The sequence below is a fragment of the Magallana gigas genome, chromosome 2, assembly GCF_963853765.1.
Source record: "Magallana gigas chromosome 2, xbMagGiga1.1, whole genome shotgun sequence".
NCBI classification, from domain to species: domain Eukaryota; kingdom Metazoa; phylum Mollusca; class Bivalvia; order Ostreida; family Ostreidae; genus Magallana; species Magallana gigas.
In genome coordinates, this window is record NC_088854.1 from 34,540,503 (window position 1) to 34,558,420 (window position 17,918).

Here is a 17,918-nt window from a genome sequence, read left to right on the forward strand (position 1 = left end):
GGCTGCACGAAATTATCATGATGATGTCAGACTCAAAGTCTCACAGGTGACGATTTCGCCGTTTCTCTCAGCTAATGTATGTACATTAACAGTAAATTATGGAATTTTACTAACTTTTCATAATCAATTTATTAATTAGTTAAAAGAAAGATGTTAATGTGAACAATAAAATGCTTTCTTTGATGATTCATGCGGGTTATGAAGGTAGCGATCATTGCAGAAAAAAATTGCATAACTGTATAATATGTATTTTTCTGCAACGTCGCTACCTTCATATCCCGAATGAATTACCAAAGAAAGCATTTTATTGTTAAATTAAAATCAACTACAAATTTTCGTGACATTCTGCATTCTTTCATTCAATATTGGCAAAACCTCATATTTTAAAATGAGCAAAATTCCTGAAAATTTGAGGCATCGTAGTTTTCTTTAAATATATATTACATCTACCCAATATGACCATATATGACTATAAACACCTGTCTAGTGACTGCATACAAATGGACTTGAGAACAAACCCAAACAATAACAATATATATATATAAAGTATAATTTATTGATATTCTTTAGAACCATCTCCAGTTTCAGATTGCTGAATCACAAAGAAGTTTCTCTCCTGTTATCGCGTTCACTCCTTTTATAGAATGTTAGGTAACAAAATGTAAATGTACGACAAAATTAAATAATTTTAATTATTCTGCTGACTGTTCCTGATCCTCAGGGGCTGGGTCGGCCGTCTCCTGGTTTCCTCCCTCCTCGGCCCCTGTGGTGGTGTCCTCCCCAGCCTCGGGGGCGGTTTCCTGTTTGGTTTCCTCCTCTTTCTTCTCTTCCATTTCTCCTTCCTCAGTTTTTTCTTTCTTTTCTTCGGTTGTTTCTTCTTGTGATTCAGCTGGCTGTTCTGTGGAAGATGGTTCTGTGAAAAGATTAAAAAATTTTTACCTCTTTATTCCACTCAATTATTACATGTACTTTGTCACTTGTTCTAAAATAAATTAATACATCTCAAAGGATGCTAGATACTGTACTTAACAGAATTAAAATCAGTACTGGGAGTTAGTCAATTGTAATACGTACGTACAGTATCAATGTATGACAACTTTGGTTATAACTAGTAATAAAATCTGACATGCACATCAATTTTAATTCAGATGATTTTCAACTAAACATGCCTCAAAATGCAAAATAAAACTCTTGTGCTTACTTCTTAACAAATGTATCACTGACAGATTTTTTATTTAATAAACAAATAAACATAGAAAATTATCAACAGCAAATGATTAAAGCCATTGATGAGTCTGTAATCTCAATTTGAAATGAAAAAAGCAACAATAACAAATAACAAGTAAAATTCAATGGACTAGATAAAAAACATTACCTCTGTGTCAGTTTATCTCTTACCTTATGCTATGAATAGCAATTAATAATATGTAAAACACCCATAATATATATCTCATTTTCATATACAGTTTATAAACATTCAATATGAGGCAAACTAAATTTGAAAAGAAACAATCTAAAATTCATGTTTTAGGGCAATGAATTCAGCATAGCTGCAGAACTGTAGTTCCACTGGAAATTCAGGTTGACGGACCCTGGAGCTACAGTTTCATCCAAATATAAAAAATTGTATATTCATTGTGCACAGTTTTGGACTTAATAAACTAATTTAGGAAAATATTCTTTAAAAATTTCAATACCGAAATATTCCTTTGACATTTTACTTCAGATGTCATTGCCTGTACTTAACTTGCCTCTGAGCTAGTATCAAACACCCTAGTCAGCTCTCGTAAAGTAAAACAAAGTTGTTTATTTACAGACAAAAATGCGACTCTTGATCCAACATTTAACACACTTAAATTTCCGAGGTTGGTTAGGGTGTTTAGGAAAATGTTTGAGGCAAGTAAAGTGGTGATACAGTAGTAAAATATCTAAGGAATTTTTTGGTATAAAAAAATAATTACTGAATACATTCTTAGATAAGTAAAAAAAAAATGTGCACAACTTTTAGTGCACAATAAATAGTTATTTGTATGAATGGAACTGTAGCCCCAGGCCCGCTCCACAGTCCGTCAACCCGAATTTCCTGTAGAGCTACTGTGACAGTTCTGCCGCTAATTAAGCATAATAGTGAATACAAAACTCTTTGATTATGCATTAAAGATTATATCTATATGATTGACAAACTGAACATGTCCAATTTAGTCCGATACCTACCCTCTGTCTGTTCTTTGGCCGCCTCTTCCTCCTCTTCCATATCTTCCTCTGTCTTGAGATGAATAGCTGTAACTTGACCTGCTTTCCATTTAGGGACAATATTTGCTGAGGGCTCCTCATCATCACCTTTGTCTTCCTTCTCCTTTAATCAGAAAATTCAGTTTCTATTTTTAATTAACTTCACTGGCAAGATAAAAAAATGTTTACAGAATAAGCGTGTATTAGAAACAAACTTTTTTGATGATGTTGCAATGGGTCAGTTTTTTGTATGAATGGAACTGTACATAGAAATTGTACATTTTATTTTGTTATACTTTCATGTTAAATACTGAAATCTGATTGGTTAAGACGCAGTTAATAATATTTACTATTACCCTCAGCGTTAGCAACGCACTTGGCAACGGGTAACATTAAAAAATATTACATGCGCGAAAATTATGCGCGTACGGTTCGCTGTAGAATTCACGTTATTCCTATATAAAAGCAGTAAAATTTTCTTAAAATTTTTAAAAAAGACATTCAGTATAACAAAATAAATAGTGCCTGTTTGGGAGGATAACAGTTGAAATTGACACCCCTCGAAAACCATTGTCAACCTCCGCTTCGCGTCGGTTGACAATGGTTTTCTCGGGGTGTCAATTTCAACTGTTACCCTCCCAAACAGGCACTATTTATATAATATTACTTTCATGTTGAAATCTGATGGTTTAGACACAGTTAATAATTCATTCCATTACCCTCAGCGTTAGCAACACACTTGGCAAGGGGGTAACACGATGAATTGTTACATGCATGTAAATTATGCGTGTACGGTTTGCGTAGAATTCACTTCATTTGTAAAAGAGTAAATTTTTCTTTAGAATTAAGACATTCAGTGTAATGAAATAAATAGTGCCTATTTGGGAGGATAATAGTTGAAACTGACACCCTTAAATCGATCATCTTCGCGTCGGTTTGACAATGGTTTACTCGGGATCATCATTAATCAACTTCACAGAAATACATGTATATGCAGACAAGGGGTTTTTGGAATGAATGTATGACCACAGCTTGAAATGCTGAGTTGCTAGGATCCAAAACACAATAACTATACATAAACTGAAGATAGATATTGTATACATATATTCTAGCTAGTACCTATAATATATAGCCATGACTTACTTGTTCAATGGGAATGTATTCCCCGTGTTGCTCACATCCAATATCAAAAACATATTTTCCCTTCCCCATTGGCTGAAAATTGGAGCATAAAGACATAAAAGTTTGTATCTCTTGACAAGGCAATTAATAAACTTAAAACCCTAAAAAATAATAAATTATGATGATTCATCTATATGATCAATTTAGAAGACTATATGTAATTAATTATTAATTGCAGTGTAATTAATTAAGTATATATTTATATACTTCATAAACTGGCAAATGTATAATTATCATGCATACAAATTGTACCTTGTCATCTTTGAACACTCCGACATATTTATGATTTGCATGAATAAGTTCACCATGCCCCTCTCGTTTCCCAATTTGCCATCGGCCTACATATTTTGTGCCAGTGGCAGCATATGTGTAGGTTCCCTGGCCATGTCGCTGATGATCCTTCCATTCTCCTTCATATGTGTCACCATTTACATAGGAGTATTTACCAAATCCACATCTTTGATCATCTACCCAGCTTCCTAGAAGAAATGATCAGGAATAAGAAATAATACATATATACCGCTAATATTAAATCATAATTGGGATAGAAAATCTAATGCAGAATCTTTTAGATATAATTTTTCTCACAAAAATTAAGGCTTTTCCTAGCTAGGGCACATCATGGAATATGCCAACAGAGCAACTGCTATTCATAATGCCATGTTCACTAAATACTGTTGTTTATTTCTTAATTAATACAGTATACTGCACACTGCATGTGAAAATAGATCGTACATACCTTCATATTTTGAGCCATCTGGATAAATAAATGTTCCTTGACCATGTTTTCTGTTTTTCAAATACTCTCCGATGTATCTTGCACCATTTTTAAATCTGAATCCAAAAAAGGTAGTAAATTAAAAACAAAAAATCTTGTGGAAGTGCATGCATGAGTTGTATAATGAGTTGTAAGCCTAATGGTAACCAGGAAAAGACACAAGTTGGAATTAAAAATCATAATTATAATCACAAATCATGAAAACTTCTTTTACCCCATTTTTAAATATTGTTTTGATGTGTAAATCCATAATTGTTTGGTTTTTTATGCAAAAGAATGTGACATCATTTCAATAGAAACCATAATGATCATAGCTGCAGTGTAATATACAATATATTTTTTCACATGGATATCTGTGACTGGAAACCACCGAAGATAAATATATATAACAATCAAGAAATAAGGATCTAGATTCCACTGTGACCTTTGGAGTTTAGCAGATAATCCCAAATTTCTATAATTCCTTAGAGATATGGAATTATAAGCATGTGTTCTAACTTAAAATAACAGGAAAAAAATCAACTTCAAATTAACTTGATTGAAGATGTTTTAAAGGAAAATTAACACTGTGTTTTTTCAATCATTTATCAATAAAAAAGATATCAAATGAATATCAAAGTATGTATTAAGCAAAGTGATGCAAAAACATCTTGCGACATCAAGAATAAATTAAAGAACATAAATGTCATAACAATTAAGTAAAAATCTTGTTCATTTTACCTGTATACACCTTGACCGTGTCGTTTCCCACAGTCATACATTCCTTCATATGTATCTGTATTTGGTAATGTTGCTTTTCCATGGCCATGCCTTTCTTCATTTTCATTGCGCCCTCCTTCATATTCCTATTTATAAAGATGAATGAGACATAATCAGTATGATTTGAAAAATTACATTTTTAAAGTGAGTGTTTAAAGGTGATAATTTGTACAAGTTAACCTCCTGTATACTGGTAGTTACAGAAACAATAATCTGAATGAGATTGACTATTCTGCTGGAAATCTTATTAATATATACATGCAGTCTATATAAGCTAGCTGTCCCAAGTTAATTTCACTTTCTGTCATACTTCGCTTTTAATGAAATTATGCATACCTGTCAAAGAAATACAATATATTGAAATTGATGAAAGGGAAAAAAATTAAGATTCCTTGATAAAACACATCGTCTCCTTTCATCTAGCTGAAGGTCTAATATAGCTCCCAGGTTGTCCGTCTGAATGTTTTCAGACCAAAAGTTACAGACCTGCAGCTATCAGATAATATCAAAGGAACAAAAACCTATTTATTATGGAGATTCAATTATAATGGAAAAACCTGACATCTTCCATCATTTGCACAATTTTTCATTGTCTTTCATATGTCTGTTTCAAAATCCCCGTCAACTTTATATTTAGCTGTGTATGAAAAATCTTGGGATTTTTTATAGTATTGAGAGAACATTGTTTGAAAACTGAGGTATTAATATAAATATGGGGTAACAAAATGTACAACATTAATATCTTTTGACAGAATATTATGCTGGCTATTTTAATTTAATTCAAACAAACTACTCTTAATTAACAGATTTAGGATACTTTGCTTTTAAGATATGTTATAGGTCTATTGATTTCATACAATTTCAACACAAATAACAACTTAAAACTGACTAAAAAGAAGTTAACAACTAAACATTCTACAAATATTACTGTACCAACAATATTAATTAGGCCTAATCATATTACTGTGTACATTGTATAGTATAATATATACCTTGTAATAATTTGCTTCCTTTTACTCTACTAGTATTAAAGTTAATTTACTAAATTAATATTCTAATATTTTTCATTCAGTCTAACGTTACAGATATATGATTGTATGGGCAATATACACGCATGAGCATTCTGCAAGATTTGAAGTTGCGATACGCTCTGTGTACTTGTTTAAAAAGAAAAATAAGACGCTAGTAATAAATACCCCAAGGTATGGACCCTGATCTTCTTCACCCTCTTCAGAACCAAAATCAGACATCTTTTTCTTCTGTGGTGTTTATCACAACTAAATTCGCAAGTGTATGGCGGCCTTTGTAAACAACGGTTGCCAAGCACGCAGGCGTGTACGATCACGATCGAATCTTCGGAACTCTCCGTTCGGGTGTCCTTTGTGTATTTCTCTGTTGCCACGCGCATACAAGTAAATAGCTTTCCAAAAATTTTAAGCTTGCCTGACTAACGTTAAACAAAATTGTTCAATGGAAAGATGCATGTATCAATTAAGCTATCTTATAAGAAATTAAATTTACTTTTCGCTGCTGTTCATATTATTTTCATAACCATGCATGATAACATGGCGTCGGAACTCGGAAGTCGGAAATTTGAAAGGGAGGGGGGGGGGATATAGACTAACGTTAATCGTCAGAAATCTTGACAAGCAAAATTAAAAAATTTAGTATGCCTATAACTCAAAAAAATCTAGTCTTCCAAAATTTTTTTTCTCTAAAACCATGAAATTCCTTATCCGTGGGGGTGGGGGCTAATATATCTATGACTCTACATTCTCAATATCAATATTATAAAAAAAAATAATATATCAATTTTTAAAGGTAAATTAGTAACAGTTATGTTTGCTCGATAAAAAGTGGGGGACAGAAACTCTTTGTCATCTTTTCTGGGAATGTGAATATGTAAGTGAAATCTGGGATAACTACTAGTTTGGATGAAGGAAGAATTTGAATTAGATATACCACTGAACAGAATTGATGTGATATTGGGTAAATACTACAAATATTATAACAATTTCAATATAATAATATGTATTGTCAAGAGACATATATATAGAAAAAGGAGTGGAAAAGAATTGCCCTCCTTTATTGGACTCAAAAGTGAAATACTTTATTATTACAAATGTGAAAAATTTATTTACACGAAAAATTGTGAATTAGAAAAATTTTATGGAAGATGGGCGAGGCTGTCCTTTAATAATGATTGTTGATTTTCAGCCTTTTGCCCCATGATCTTAGATATTACAAAGTACTTTATGTTTGTTTCATTGTAAAATGCTGATTTTTTGTACTTGATTTTGATGTAGAGAAATGTGAATATACATGCAACTGAATGAGTGGGCGTATGCATGAAGCTATTTGTAAAAATACCCTGTATCAAAATATATTTAGTTTATATATAATCATGTCAACTTATAGATTCCAAGGCTCCCAAACCTCGGCTATAAGAATACTTTTACATGTTCAGGGGTAATAAAAACAGTTGTTCAAAAAAAAAAGTGGGGGTCTGACCCCTCCCTGATGCTATGTGCCTGATGGTTAGGTGTAACTTTGCAAAAAAAAAAACAAAAAACAAAAAAAGGGGTGGGGAAATTTTTTTTCAAAGTGCGTTAAATTTTGGACCAAGTTAACCCACTTTGAAAATTTTTTTTCAAAGTGCGTTATGAAGGTACATCAAAATTTTTTAGTATCGACACTCTTAACGCAGTTTGAAAAAATATTTTTATATCACAAATTCTGGAACTGAATTTCTATTTGTTGATAGTATGATGACTTGTTAACACTCGTGAAATTAATTTACCGTAGTTAGAACGGGGAGGGGGATGGGGAGAGAGTTAAGCAAAGATACAGGTCAAATACCAGTGCATCATTTAATTGATTACAAGAAGAAGGTTCCCTACCCCTCATTTTTATTTCCAAAACATATGATATTAAGCAACTTTTGGTAAACATTTAAGATCGGAAAAAATATGCTCTGTATAAGTACATGCAGTGTTAATGAAAAAACGAGCTGGCCGAACAATAATTTCTCCATAATGGTATGTTAAAGAATCTATGTGTTTCAATCAAATGACTCACTCCAATAAAATAATATTAACATTAACGAACATTAAATTTTCATAAACTTAAAAATAAGCTTTAGAATGTGGGTTAATTTTCTCGCTCTGGTCTTCTAAAAGACCATATTGTTTTTTATAAACAGAACTATGGTATCCTTTTTCACATCATATTTGCAATAAGCCAGTTGAAATATATTATACATTGATCTCCATCATTCATATCTATAAATCATATTCGTTCTGGCATAGCCCAATATACTAGATAAGAAGTAAATTTACTGCATACTCAAAAAGGAAAATGCAGTTGCTTAGCGATGAAGTTTATGTCATATTTGGATAATTCAAAACTCCCGAATTTTTTTCTGTGTAAATTGTCGATATTGTCTTATGAGAAAAGAAACAAATTCACATCTAGAAACTGTTTATCAAGTTAGCTAAGAATGCAATTGGTTCTTTTTTAAATAAAAAGCTAAACAAGGTTAAAACAATCATTTAATGTGTATTATACTATCAACTATTTTCACTAAACCCTGAACATTTTTTTTCAAGGTGCGTTAATATCGACGATATCAACGCACTTTGAAAAAAAATAAAATAATTTTCAAAGTGCGTTGACTTGGTCCCAAAATTAACGCACTTCGAAAAATTTTTTCAAAGTGCGTAATTTTTTAAATTACTTATTTTGATGTTTATAATTTAATCTTTGTTTATGCAATTTTTTTTTTATATTGAAGTGATTTATTTGATTAGAATATAAAAAGAGGGTTAATGTTGAAACAGTTATAGATTCTTTAACATACCTATGGAGAAATCATTGTTTTGCCAGCTCGTTTTTTCAATATCACTGCATTTACTTAATTTACAACACAGCATATTTCTTTTTCCGATCTTAAATGTTGCTGAAAATCATATGTTTTAGAAGAGAAAATGAGGAATAGGGGACCTTCTTCGTCTGATCAATTAAATGATGTACTGGTAATTGGCCTGTATCTTTGGTTAACCGCCCGCCCCCCCCCCCCCCCCCATCCCCATCCCCGTTCTCAAATACGATAAATTAGATTCACTAGTGTTAACAAATCATCATATTATCTGCAAATTAGAAATTAAATTCGAGAATTTGTGATTTATACATATTTTTTAAAAGTGCGTTAAGAGTCTCGATACTAAATAATGTTGATGTACCTTCTTAACGTACTTTGAAAAAAAATTTTAAAATGGGTTAACTTGGTCCCAAATTGAACGCTTTTTGAAATTTTTTTTCAAAGTGCTTATTTTTTTTCAAAGTGCAATGTCACACACCTTACATGTGTATATGCAATATTCTGCGAAAAAAAATGATAAAGTTGAACATTCAACAGCTAGTATTTTTTGTTTTTTGTTTTTATAAATTGTCAAAAATTAAAATCCAAGTGATATGCACTTTCCTGATATATGTACAAAACAACAACTTCTTATATCTTGAAAACTATAGGAGGAGTTATCCATACAATAGGGATACCCCTCTCCCCCCGGCCCAACCGCCATCTTCACCATTTCAATAACCGATTTTTTTCTTTGGAAAACCCAGTTAAAAAAGGTTTACAACTGCTGATAAACAGAGACTACAAGATCAATTCATTCAGAACTGACAGGCTGATATAAATAATTCACCAAAGGGACATGATTTTTCAAAGTTATTAATCAAATTTTCAAATCAAAGTTTGGATATATGAAAAATATTTAGATACATGTATTTTACCGCTGAAATTTGGAAAAAAAATTCTTGCAAAATTTCGTACTTCAAATCATCACCTACCAGTTGAACTGGGAAGATGGGAAAGCATCCATTAATTGAAAGATTTTGCTATCTCTGTTAGACATAGCTGTTGAATTCAATATTGTTTTAGAATGCAGTGCAATATCACAAGTCAGGAACAAATTAGATAAAACGCTTCCGAGTAGACCTAATATGCTTAAGTTTTCGGACCTGATGACAATATGTGATGTAAAATTATAGAGAAAACTATCTATGTTTATCACAGAAATATACGAGGTAGTATGTCCTCCATGAGTTTCAGCGGATATAACTTTTCCAACTTTTATTACCCTTATCAATATCACATATATATATATATATATATATATATATATATATATATATATATATATATATATATATATATATATATATATATATATATACACATGGACTTTTGTAGCTCTGACTAAATCTATATACATTGTAATGTTATATAATCTGTCCTCGTTAATTATTTGTTAGAATGGTGTTGAGAGAAATTGAACTGATGATACCCCGGAATACTTAGTATATTACTGCAGCTGCAAAGGAGTTACTAATATGCAAGTACACTGTACGCTGGGTATTAAAATAAAATATTGACTTTAGCTGGACAGCAGCTTAAGGGTTATAGCAATTAATTAAAGTCCTCACTGTAGGTTGACATCGGACATTTGTGATTACATGTAATACCTATGTAAAGCTAGTTCTTTACTCCCTCTACATTTAAACGCTGCTGCGATTAGTCCTTTAATCTACATTAATCTACTTAATCAGTAAACAGTATGAAAGGATATCACAACGAGAAACAGAATTTCAATTCAAGTCCGGTTTTGATTAACAGACTGACCCCACTAAAAAGCTACTAAGAAATTTGTACCGATATTTCTTGATTTGATGAGATTCAGGCAATATAATGATAATCTGGAGTTTGATCTTTGTTTTGTGGAACGCACGAGGTTCAAGTAAGTATTCATATTGACAACAGTGATTATCAAAAACTCTTTATAAAAATTGACAAAATACGAAAATGTAAATTAAAAATCTCAAGAAAACAACAATATATAGAATATTACAGATCTTGTCTATCACTTTCGTCAGGAAAAGGTGTTAAACTCCTCTGTAAAGAGTGAATCAAATGAATTCGTCCTGAAGGCACAGGGATCGAGTTCCACGGTGCCACAGAATCTTATATATTAAAAATGTTCTGTGTCACCTTAATGCACTATATTATCGGGGCTCTGAATATCGTGGTTTCATGTTAACTCTGTTGTGAACGATGACTAAATTTTAGCTCACCTGAGCCAAAGGCTCACATTAAAAAGATTTTATTTTTTACATAAGCAAAGTTTCAATAGCAATTTTAAGTAAAATTAAATACAGTGCATATATGTGATCACCGTGTGGGAACGTATAGTGTATTACCTTACACAAAGTCTTTAAGAAGGATAGGTGGTCAACAATTCAACCATCAGATCTGCCTTAAACTGATATTTTAGCTTTCAAATTTATCAGGTTTTTTTTTTATCTTTACATAGAGCTTTTTTTTTATTAGTAGATTTAAATAGTCTAAAAATGGCCACGGCCATTCTGCCGTCCTAACATTTCGATTCAAGGTTCCTCGATACACAGATATTTTGTTTGATGGATCTTTTTTGAAATATGATTTGACAAAACAGAGACTAATATCGGCTTTTATGCACGGTCATTTCATGCATATCTTTTACAATTTTATGCTACATTATGGAATGCGATATCAATGATAAATGTATGCTATGAGATTTTAATGCAGTGCTATGAGATTTATATGCTATGAGAAATTGAAATAAAGAGTTTAATGATAGGGTATGCTATGCTATACTATGATATGCAGTGAGATTTGTACAAAATGTCTTTGTATACAGAAAAGTTTCAAACATTTCAAAGTAAGAAGATAATAAGGCAATGTTTACCACTAATATGCAATGTGAACATTTATTCTATAAAATAAGAGCATTTAAAATCGATTAAAAATAATGTTTACTGCTATGCTATGGTATTCTATGGTATGATATGATATGACAAATGAGAATCTATGAGATTGTATGCTATGGTATGACATTCCAATGCTATAGTATGAGATTTAAAGGCAATGCTATGCTATGGTGTATATTGTAAAAGGTGTGCTTAAACTGACAGTAATATTGTTGATCTGGCTGGGACTATCAAGAACATTTCACATGTTTGAGTGAATATTGTTAATTTATTTTGACAATAAATGCTGTATGAATTATTTCACGTGAAGTTTTTATGTATACAGAGGCGTTTTGTACAAATCTCATAGCATAAGATACCATACCATAGCATACCATATCATTATGCTCTTCATTTCAATTCTTCATAGCATATAAATCTCAAAAAATCAACTTGTCAAAAAATCTGTAATTTTGTGGAAGCATCTTTGAGTCATGAAGACGAAAGTTCGTTCAAATCATAATCCCTTGGGTTAGGGAAAGGCTACAATGCGGGGTTGAATTTTTAGAAAGTAGTATTTAAAAAAATCTGTAAAAAAATCTTCTCAAAAACTGTTTGGACAGAAAATCTTAACTTGTGTGGAATCATCCTCTGGTACAATAAAGGGTTTATTCAAGTTTGTTAAAATCATGAGCCCTAGGGTAGGGTGGAGCCATAATGGGGTGTCAATTTTTTAAATAGGAATAATATATAGAGACAACTCTTTTAAAATTCTTTTAAAATTCTTCTCATGAAACCATTCGGCCAGAAAGTCTGTTACTTGTGTGGAAGCATCCTCAGATAGTGAAGATTACAATTTGTTCAAATCATGATCCCTGGGGTAAGGTGGGGCCACAATGGGGGCGGGGTCGATTTTTATTTTTTACATAAGAATACATGTACATTAATAAAATTTAAAAAACAATTGCTTCTTATAAACCAATTAGCCAGAACATCTATAACTGGTGTAGAAGCATCCTCGGGTAATGATCAAATCATGATCCCTTGGGTTACAGTGGGGCCACAATGGGGGGGGGGGGGGTTAAAAAATTTTCGGTGAAAAAAACTTCTAATTTTTTTTCAAACACAAAAATATCAAAAGAAGGAATAGTAATTTAATAAAAAAGTTAAATCTTAATAAACAAGATACTCTGCGAAGCTATTTAGATATTTTATATTCGATACTTTTAAGACAGTCTTAAGGCTATTCTGATCTGTTATGGCTATTGTTGCTCAGGTGAGCGCTGTGGCCCCTGGGCTTCTTGTTGTTCTGAACGACCTTATTAGAGTTAAAATGTATATGATATTCATATGATACTGCAAAATAAGCAGTAAACACGACACATGGTTTTAAATATTGTTCTACTTGTTACAGGCTGTTGTATCTTCCCCGTTAAGGGGACTTGGGACACCAGCGACCATGGATTAGTTACATTTTCAGATACTGTAGTCAATGGATTTCGTAGCATTTTTTTCGGAACATCAGATTATACATGTGTTACCAACATTGATGAGAGATACATGGCTAGGTATGTCAACAGAGAGAGAGAGAGAGAGAGAGAGTTTTGCAGTTGCGGATCTAAAAATTTCCCCAATACGATGGGGTTGGGTTGAGGTTAAGTGTAAATACTAGATAACTATTATTATCTGTATATTTATTCTTTTTACCACTTATAAAGATAATATCTCTCTCTCTCTCTCTCTCTCTCTCTCTCTCTCTCTCTCTCTCTCTCTCTTTCTCTCTCCTAATGTTTGACCTAATGTTTTTTTAAAAGATGAATAAATCGAAACTGATGTTTATTGCAGATCTTCAAAATTTATTCTACATGGTGTTGAATTTGAAGTATATCTTTGTTTACGTTTGATCTACGTAACAGCGAACAAATATAAATATCATTTGGCAACTGGTGAGTTTTTTTAATATTGTTCCTCAACTGTATCACATTGCTACATTTTATCAACTTCTCTTTAACAATAACATATAAATGTCTTTTATGTCTTCCTTTCTGTTAAGTAATTCAACAACAAAAAATTCAACTGCCACCCTCATCTCTTACGTAAATGAATTGTACGAATTCATTGAATAGATCTAGAAGAAGGTTTGCAACTCTTTTAAAATAATGTTCACCTTTGAATAGCGTTTTCTAAATTTCTGGAAAAAAAGATTTTGTCTACCTAATAGAAAAAAAAATCATTTATAAATATTAGAGAATTAGATTCGAATAAGGTGTAAAATTGAGCGGCTTTTTTTTTTTTGTATTCAGATGAGAATCAGAATGCTGGCAACGAAAGATTGAAATCAGCCGCTTCTAATGCTCCTCTAACGTTTTCCGATGTCTGTGATAGAACTTTATTTGAAACTGGTTCATACAGCATGATGCTAAGATCAGGTATATAATCAAATAAATCATATATCTTTTCTTCACAGTTGTAATTATATACTTTGTAAATTGAATCAATGTTTTATACGAACAATTGTGAATGTCATGTCTGATTAATCTCCTTCTTTCTCCTTACACTCATCGAGTGTAAGGAGAATGTCTAATGAATATCTCTTACGCGTTGTTTTTTTTTGGTGATTGAAGGGACCGTCCTTTCTGAAATGGTAGAATGTCCGACAGATATCATAGCAAAGTGGAACTACGTAGTGACTGACTCCAATGGAAACAGTTACTGCACTGTGAATTCCTCCTTAGACATCTGTCAGAATACCACTCTCATCTTTAACACTTCTGAATGCTCTGGAAACTTACTGCATTCAGGTAACCTAGTATATCCAAAATATAACGTTAGATATTTTGATTTTCTTGCTTGTATATACAATTTATTCAAGCAATACGACATGCCTTTTTATGACTGAAAGTTTAACTAAATGTCAAAACCAAATGTCAAAAATAATCTCACTTAGTTTCTGTTAACTCAAAATTATTAAGGCATGTAGCAATAAGGGAGGCGTTGCTGAGCTCCAATTTATGTTGGAAGGCAGCATTTATTTAAAATTCACATATAGCAAAATAAAATTTGAACGGAAAGAACTGAGCCCCAACTTTTAGCAGCACATGTACAGAAAACTTTTACAAAAAATTACAAAAAACTAATAACATTGATCAGATTTTTATGAGGCCATATCCATTCCCCGTAGAATAATATCCCTACCGGGTATTTTGAGATCGTACTAATTGCTGGAAATCATTCATATGATCCCTTTTTGTGTCATAACAAAATGCTCTGGTTTACATTAATTTTTTAGCATATCCAAAATATATGGATCCAATTTACTATTACCTTATCTGAAAAATTAGGAAATAAAAGAATTTATCATGTATTGTATGTAAAACCTTCAATATTTTATGATAAAGCTAGAAAGAAACTTTTGCAGATAGAAGCAATTTAATATAATTATTTTTGTTACAAACCTATACAATAAAGCGCTATTCTAAACGAAAAAGCACCGCTTCAATATGTTTTCTAATACGAAATGACAATGAATATAACTATATATCATTTTCATATATATTTAGTATTTCTAATTGTATGCTCCGATGGTAAAATTTTGCTTTTATTATTCACTATGTTTATTTTTCTTCATATTAAGATCAAACAAACAGCAGAAAGATTCTTTAAAATACTATAAACGTATTATCTTTGGCGTGTACGATATTTGGCGGAAATTAGTTTTTGAACAGGTTGGCGTGGATTTGAATTAGCGTATTCCTGAATGTGACTATTCTTACGCATTTATGCATGGCATTTAGCGATGTACTTGATTTAGCGGAAGCCGCATTCCGCCAAAAGCGCTAAATAGAATACACAGCCAAATGTAGTACGTTTACAGTATATGGTAAAATTAATAGCAGAGGGGCATTACAACTTAGTGCTAGAATATAAGGTTTTAAATCATTTCGAAACAAAATCACAGTATTAAAACATGTGTTTGCTTAATATTCCATGATCTTACACACATGTATCTTTCTTCTTATAAAACTTGACGCTTTGAAGTTTCTTACAATTAGGGTCTAATGTTCATATGAATGCATAATTAGATCCATTTAAATAAGACCTTGGACTTTCGATATGACTTAAATATCTATTTCTTGCACCAAAACAAGTCAAAGACTTGCAAGTCAATAACAAGCTGGTTTCGAGTGAAATATGCATAGATTGCGTAGTCATAACTCAAAAGCCAGACAAATCTTGTTGAATTCAAAGAACCATGGCTGAGTGACCAGCAATGAAATACGTCACATTGCTTTTTACCCAACTACCCAAAGTCTAAGCTCTTGTTAAAATGGTTCTATCATAAACGCAAGTTTTTGCATTCGTAAATTAACAATAGCTTTGAAAAAAAACTATTATCTGTAAACATTTATCTTTCAGTTGATGGTTCCTTCCATTGCATATATACTACCCAGGTTACGACTTCTTCCTATTACATAACAACGTACAACGCTGACACCGTCACTCCCAACGAAAACACAACGTTCCGTTTCTCCTGTCTGGTAAGTACATTAACTCTCCTCCTTTTCAATGAATACAACAAACGTAGTGCCTTTAAAAATGTGTTCTAAAAGTATACATGTATTTGAAATGAACAAGATTTAAAGTTTTAACACAACCCGAGTTATGCTCCCACAAACAAGACAATGCCAACCAAAAATTCAAAAACAAAAACAAAAAAAGAAGCACATAGATACCTTAATTAGTTTGTTTTATATGCATATGTAAAAGATTGTAAACGCAGAATAATATTGTTTAAGCTGCAGAGCAATAAACGTCATATTTAACTCCTTGTTTGGTCAGCCACCTTTGTTTGAGCTATTTAATCAACTCACTTTTTATCGTTTCGGTCGCTCACATTAATTAAAAGCTCAAGCGAGCTTCTCTAATCACATTTTGTCCAGCGTGTGTCTATCCGTAGGTCTGTAAACTTTTGAACATTTTAGACCAAGACACAAGACCAAGTCCACAAACATTCCTTTAACCACCCGTTTTTGAAATCAAATATAAATTGTCAACATAAAGGGTCAAATCTTTTTCAAAGGGGAAATAATCACAACAAGGTTAAAAAGGGCGTCTTGGTATAAATTAGTTTTGATGAACCACCAAGGAAACCCGTTTAGAATAAAGGTCTATATACATATATTATTTTTTTAATTAGCTGCAAAGCAACAGTGTGTATTAAAATGCAATTATCATGGTGTAGTATAGATTTAAGAGGGATAGATGGTCATGGCCATTTTTAGACTGAATTGATCTCCCTTGAAAGAAGACCCCTATATAAAAATATTAGAAAATATCAACATTTAAAAGGTAAAATTTATGATTTTTTTTAACAAAATAATAGTTTATTGCTAAACTTAGCATATCTTAAAATTTAAGGTAGATCTGATGGTTAATTTGTTGACTATGCAGCCTCCTTAAAATTGTTCAAACCTTCACCCCTGATAAAGTGGCACTCTATATACCATTGGAAGACACTTGGGACCAAAAGAGGTTTAAATTTTTAAGTCAAAAAAGTTTAAACAAGTTTTAATCTCGTCTATTTTTCCTCTGTCTCTCAGAACCTGATTAGAGTGTTTAAAAGAATGAGTTGCAAGAACTCACTTAATGAATGACTTTTGCTCAAGTAAGCGATTTGGCACATCAGTATCGTATTTTGTTTTTTGTAGCTTATGGAAGCAAACACCAAAGACAATATTTCTTTGTATCAATATCCTCAACATTGCCATCCATTTCAAAATGCCAAAAACGTATCACCAGAGAATTTATTATCGCTCTCTTATCAAAGTAAGTAATAAAGTGAAGAAGATGCATTATTAATTATTCGCAATCAGTTGTTTAAGTGTCTCATGATTTCTTTTCATTTTCCTTCCAGGATCATGTGGTAAGTAAATGGAGATGATTACATAGTTGCTCCGCGCAGTCACCCCCGTACTTGGTTCGTGAGTTGTGGGATACATACACAGACTGCAGTGCAGTATTTGTATAAGACAACATAAATCAATCATATGTGACACGCCATTGATATTCCTTGACAAAGAAGAGTAAATTCTCAAGGAAAAAATGACAAAAACAGTCAAGTATATCAATTCCTAAGCCCCGCCCCCGATAAGTAGATATTCACATAAACTTTCACTTT

The 17,918-nt window shown here is 32.0% G+C and overlaps 2 protein-coding genes across 3 annotated transcripts; one reads left to right on the top strand and one right to left on the bottom strand.

Moving 5' to 3' along the window:
• LOC105326808 (uncharacterized) lies at positions 1-17,589 on the top strand. 2 transcript variants are annotated; one of them, XM_066076327.1, is made up of 7 exons: positions 1-76; positions 13,155-13,308; positions 13,586-13,686; positions 14,044-14,169; positions 14,365-14,541; positions 16,157-16,278; positions 17,449-17,589. In XM_066076327.1, exons 2-7 carry the CDS (start codon positions 13,301-13,303, stop codon positions 17,572-17,574), a joined length of 660 nt encoding a protein of 219 aa, XP_065932399.1. In that variant the 5' UTR covers positions 1-76; positions 13,155-13,300; the 3' UTR covers positions 17,575-17,589. The 2 variants fall into 2 exon arrangements, with proteins under 2 accessions (XP_065932399.1, XP_065932398.1); XM_066076326.1 differs by lacking the exon at positions 1-76 and adding an exon at positions 10,567-10,752.
• Positions 537-6,306, bottom strand: LOC117681428 (radial spoke head 1 homolog). Its single transcript, XM_034445877.2, has 7 exons — positions 6,148-6,306; positions 4,913-5,037; positions 4,154-4,248; positions 3,667-3,893; positions 3,376-3,447; positions 2,215-2,356; positions 537-913 (listed from the first exon to the last, which is right to left on the bottom strand). The coding sequence occupies exons 1-7, from the start codon at positions 6,199-6,201 to the stop codon at positions 693-695; spliced, it is 936 nt and encodes a 311-aa protein (XP_034301768.2). The 5' UTR covers positions 6,202-6,306; the 3' UTR covers positions 537-692.
• Positions 17,590-17,918: the final 329 nt, after the last annotated feature.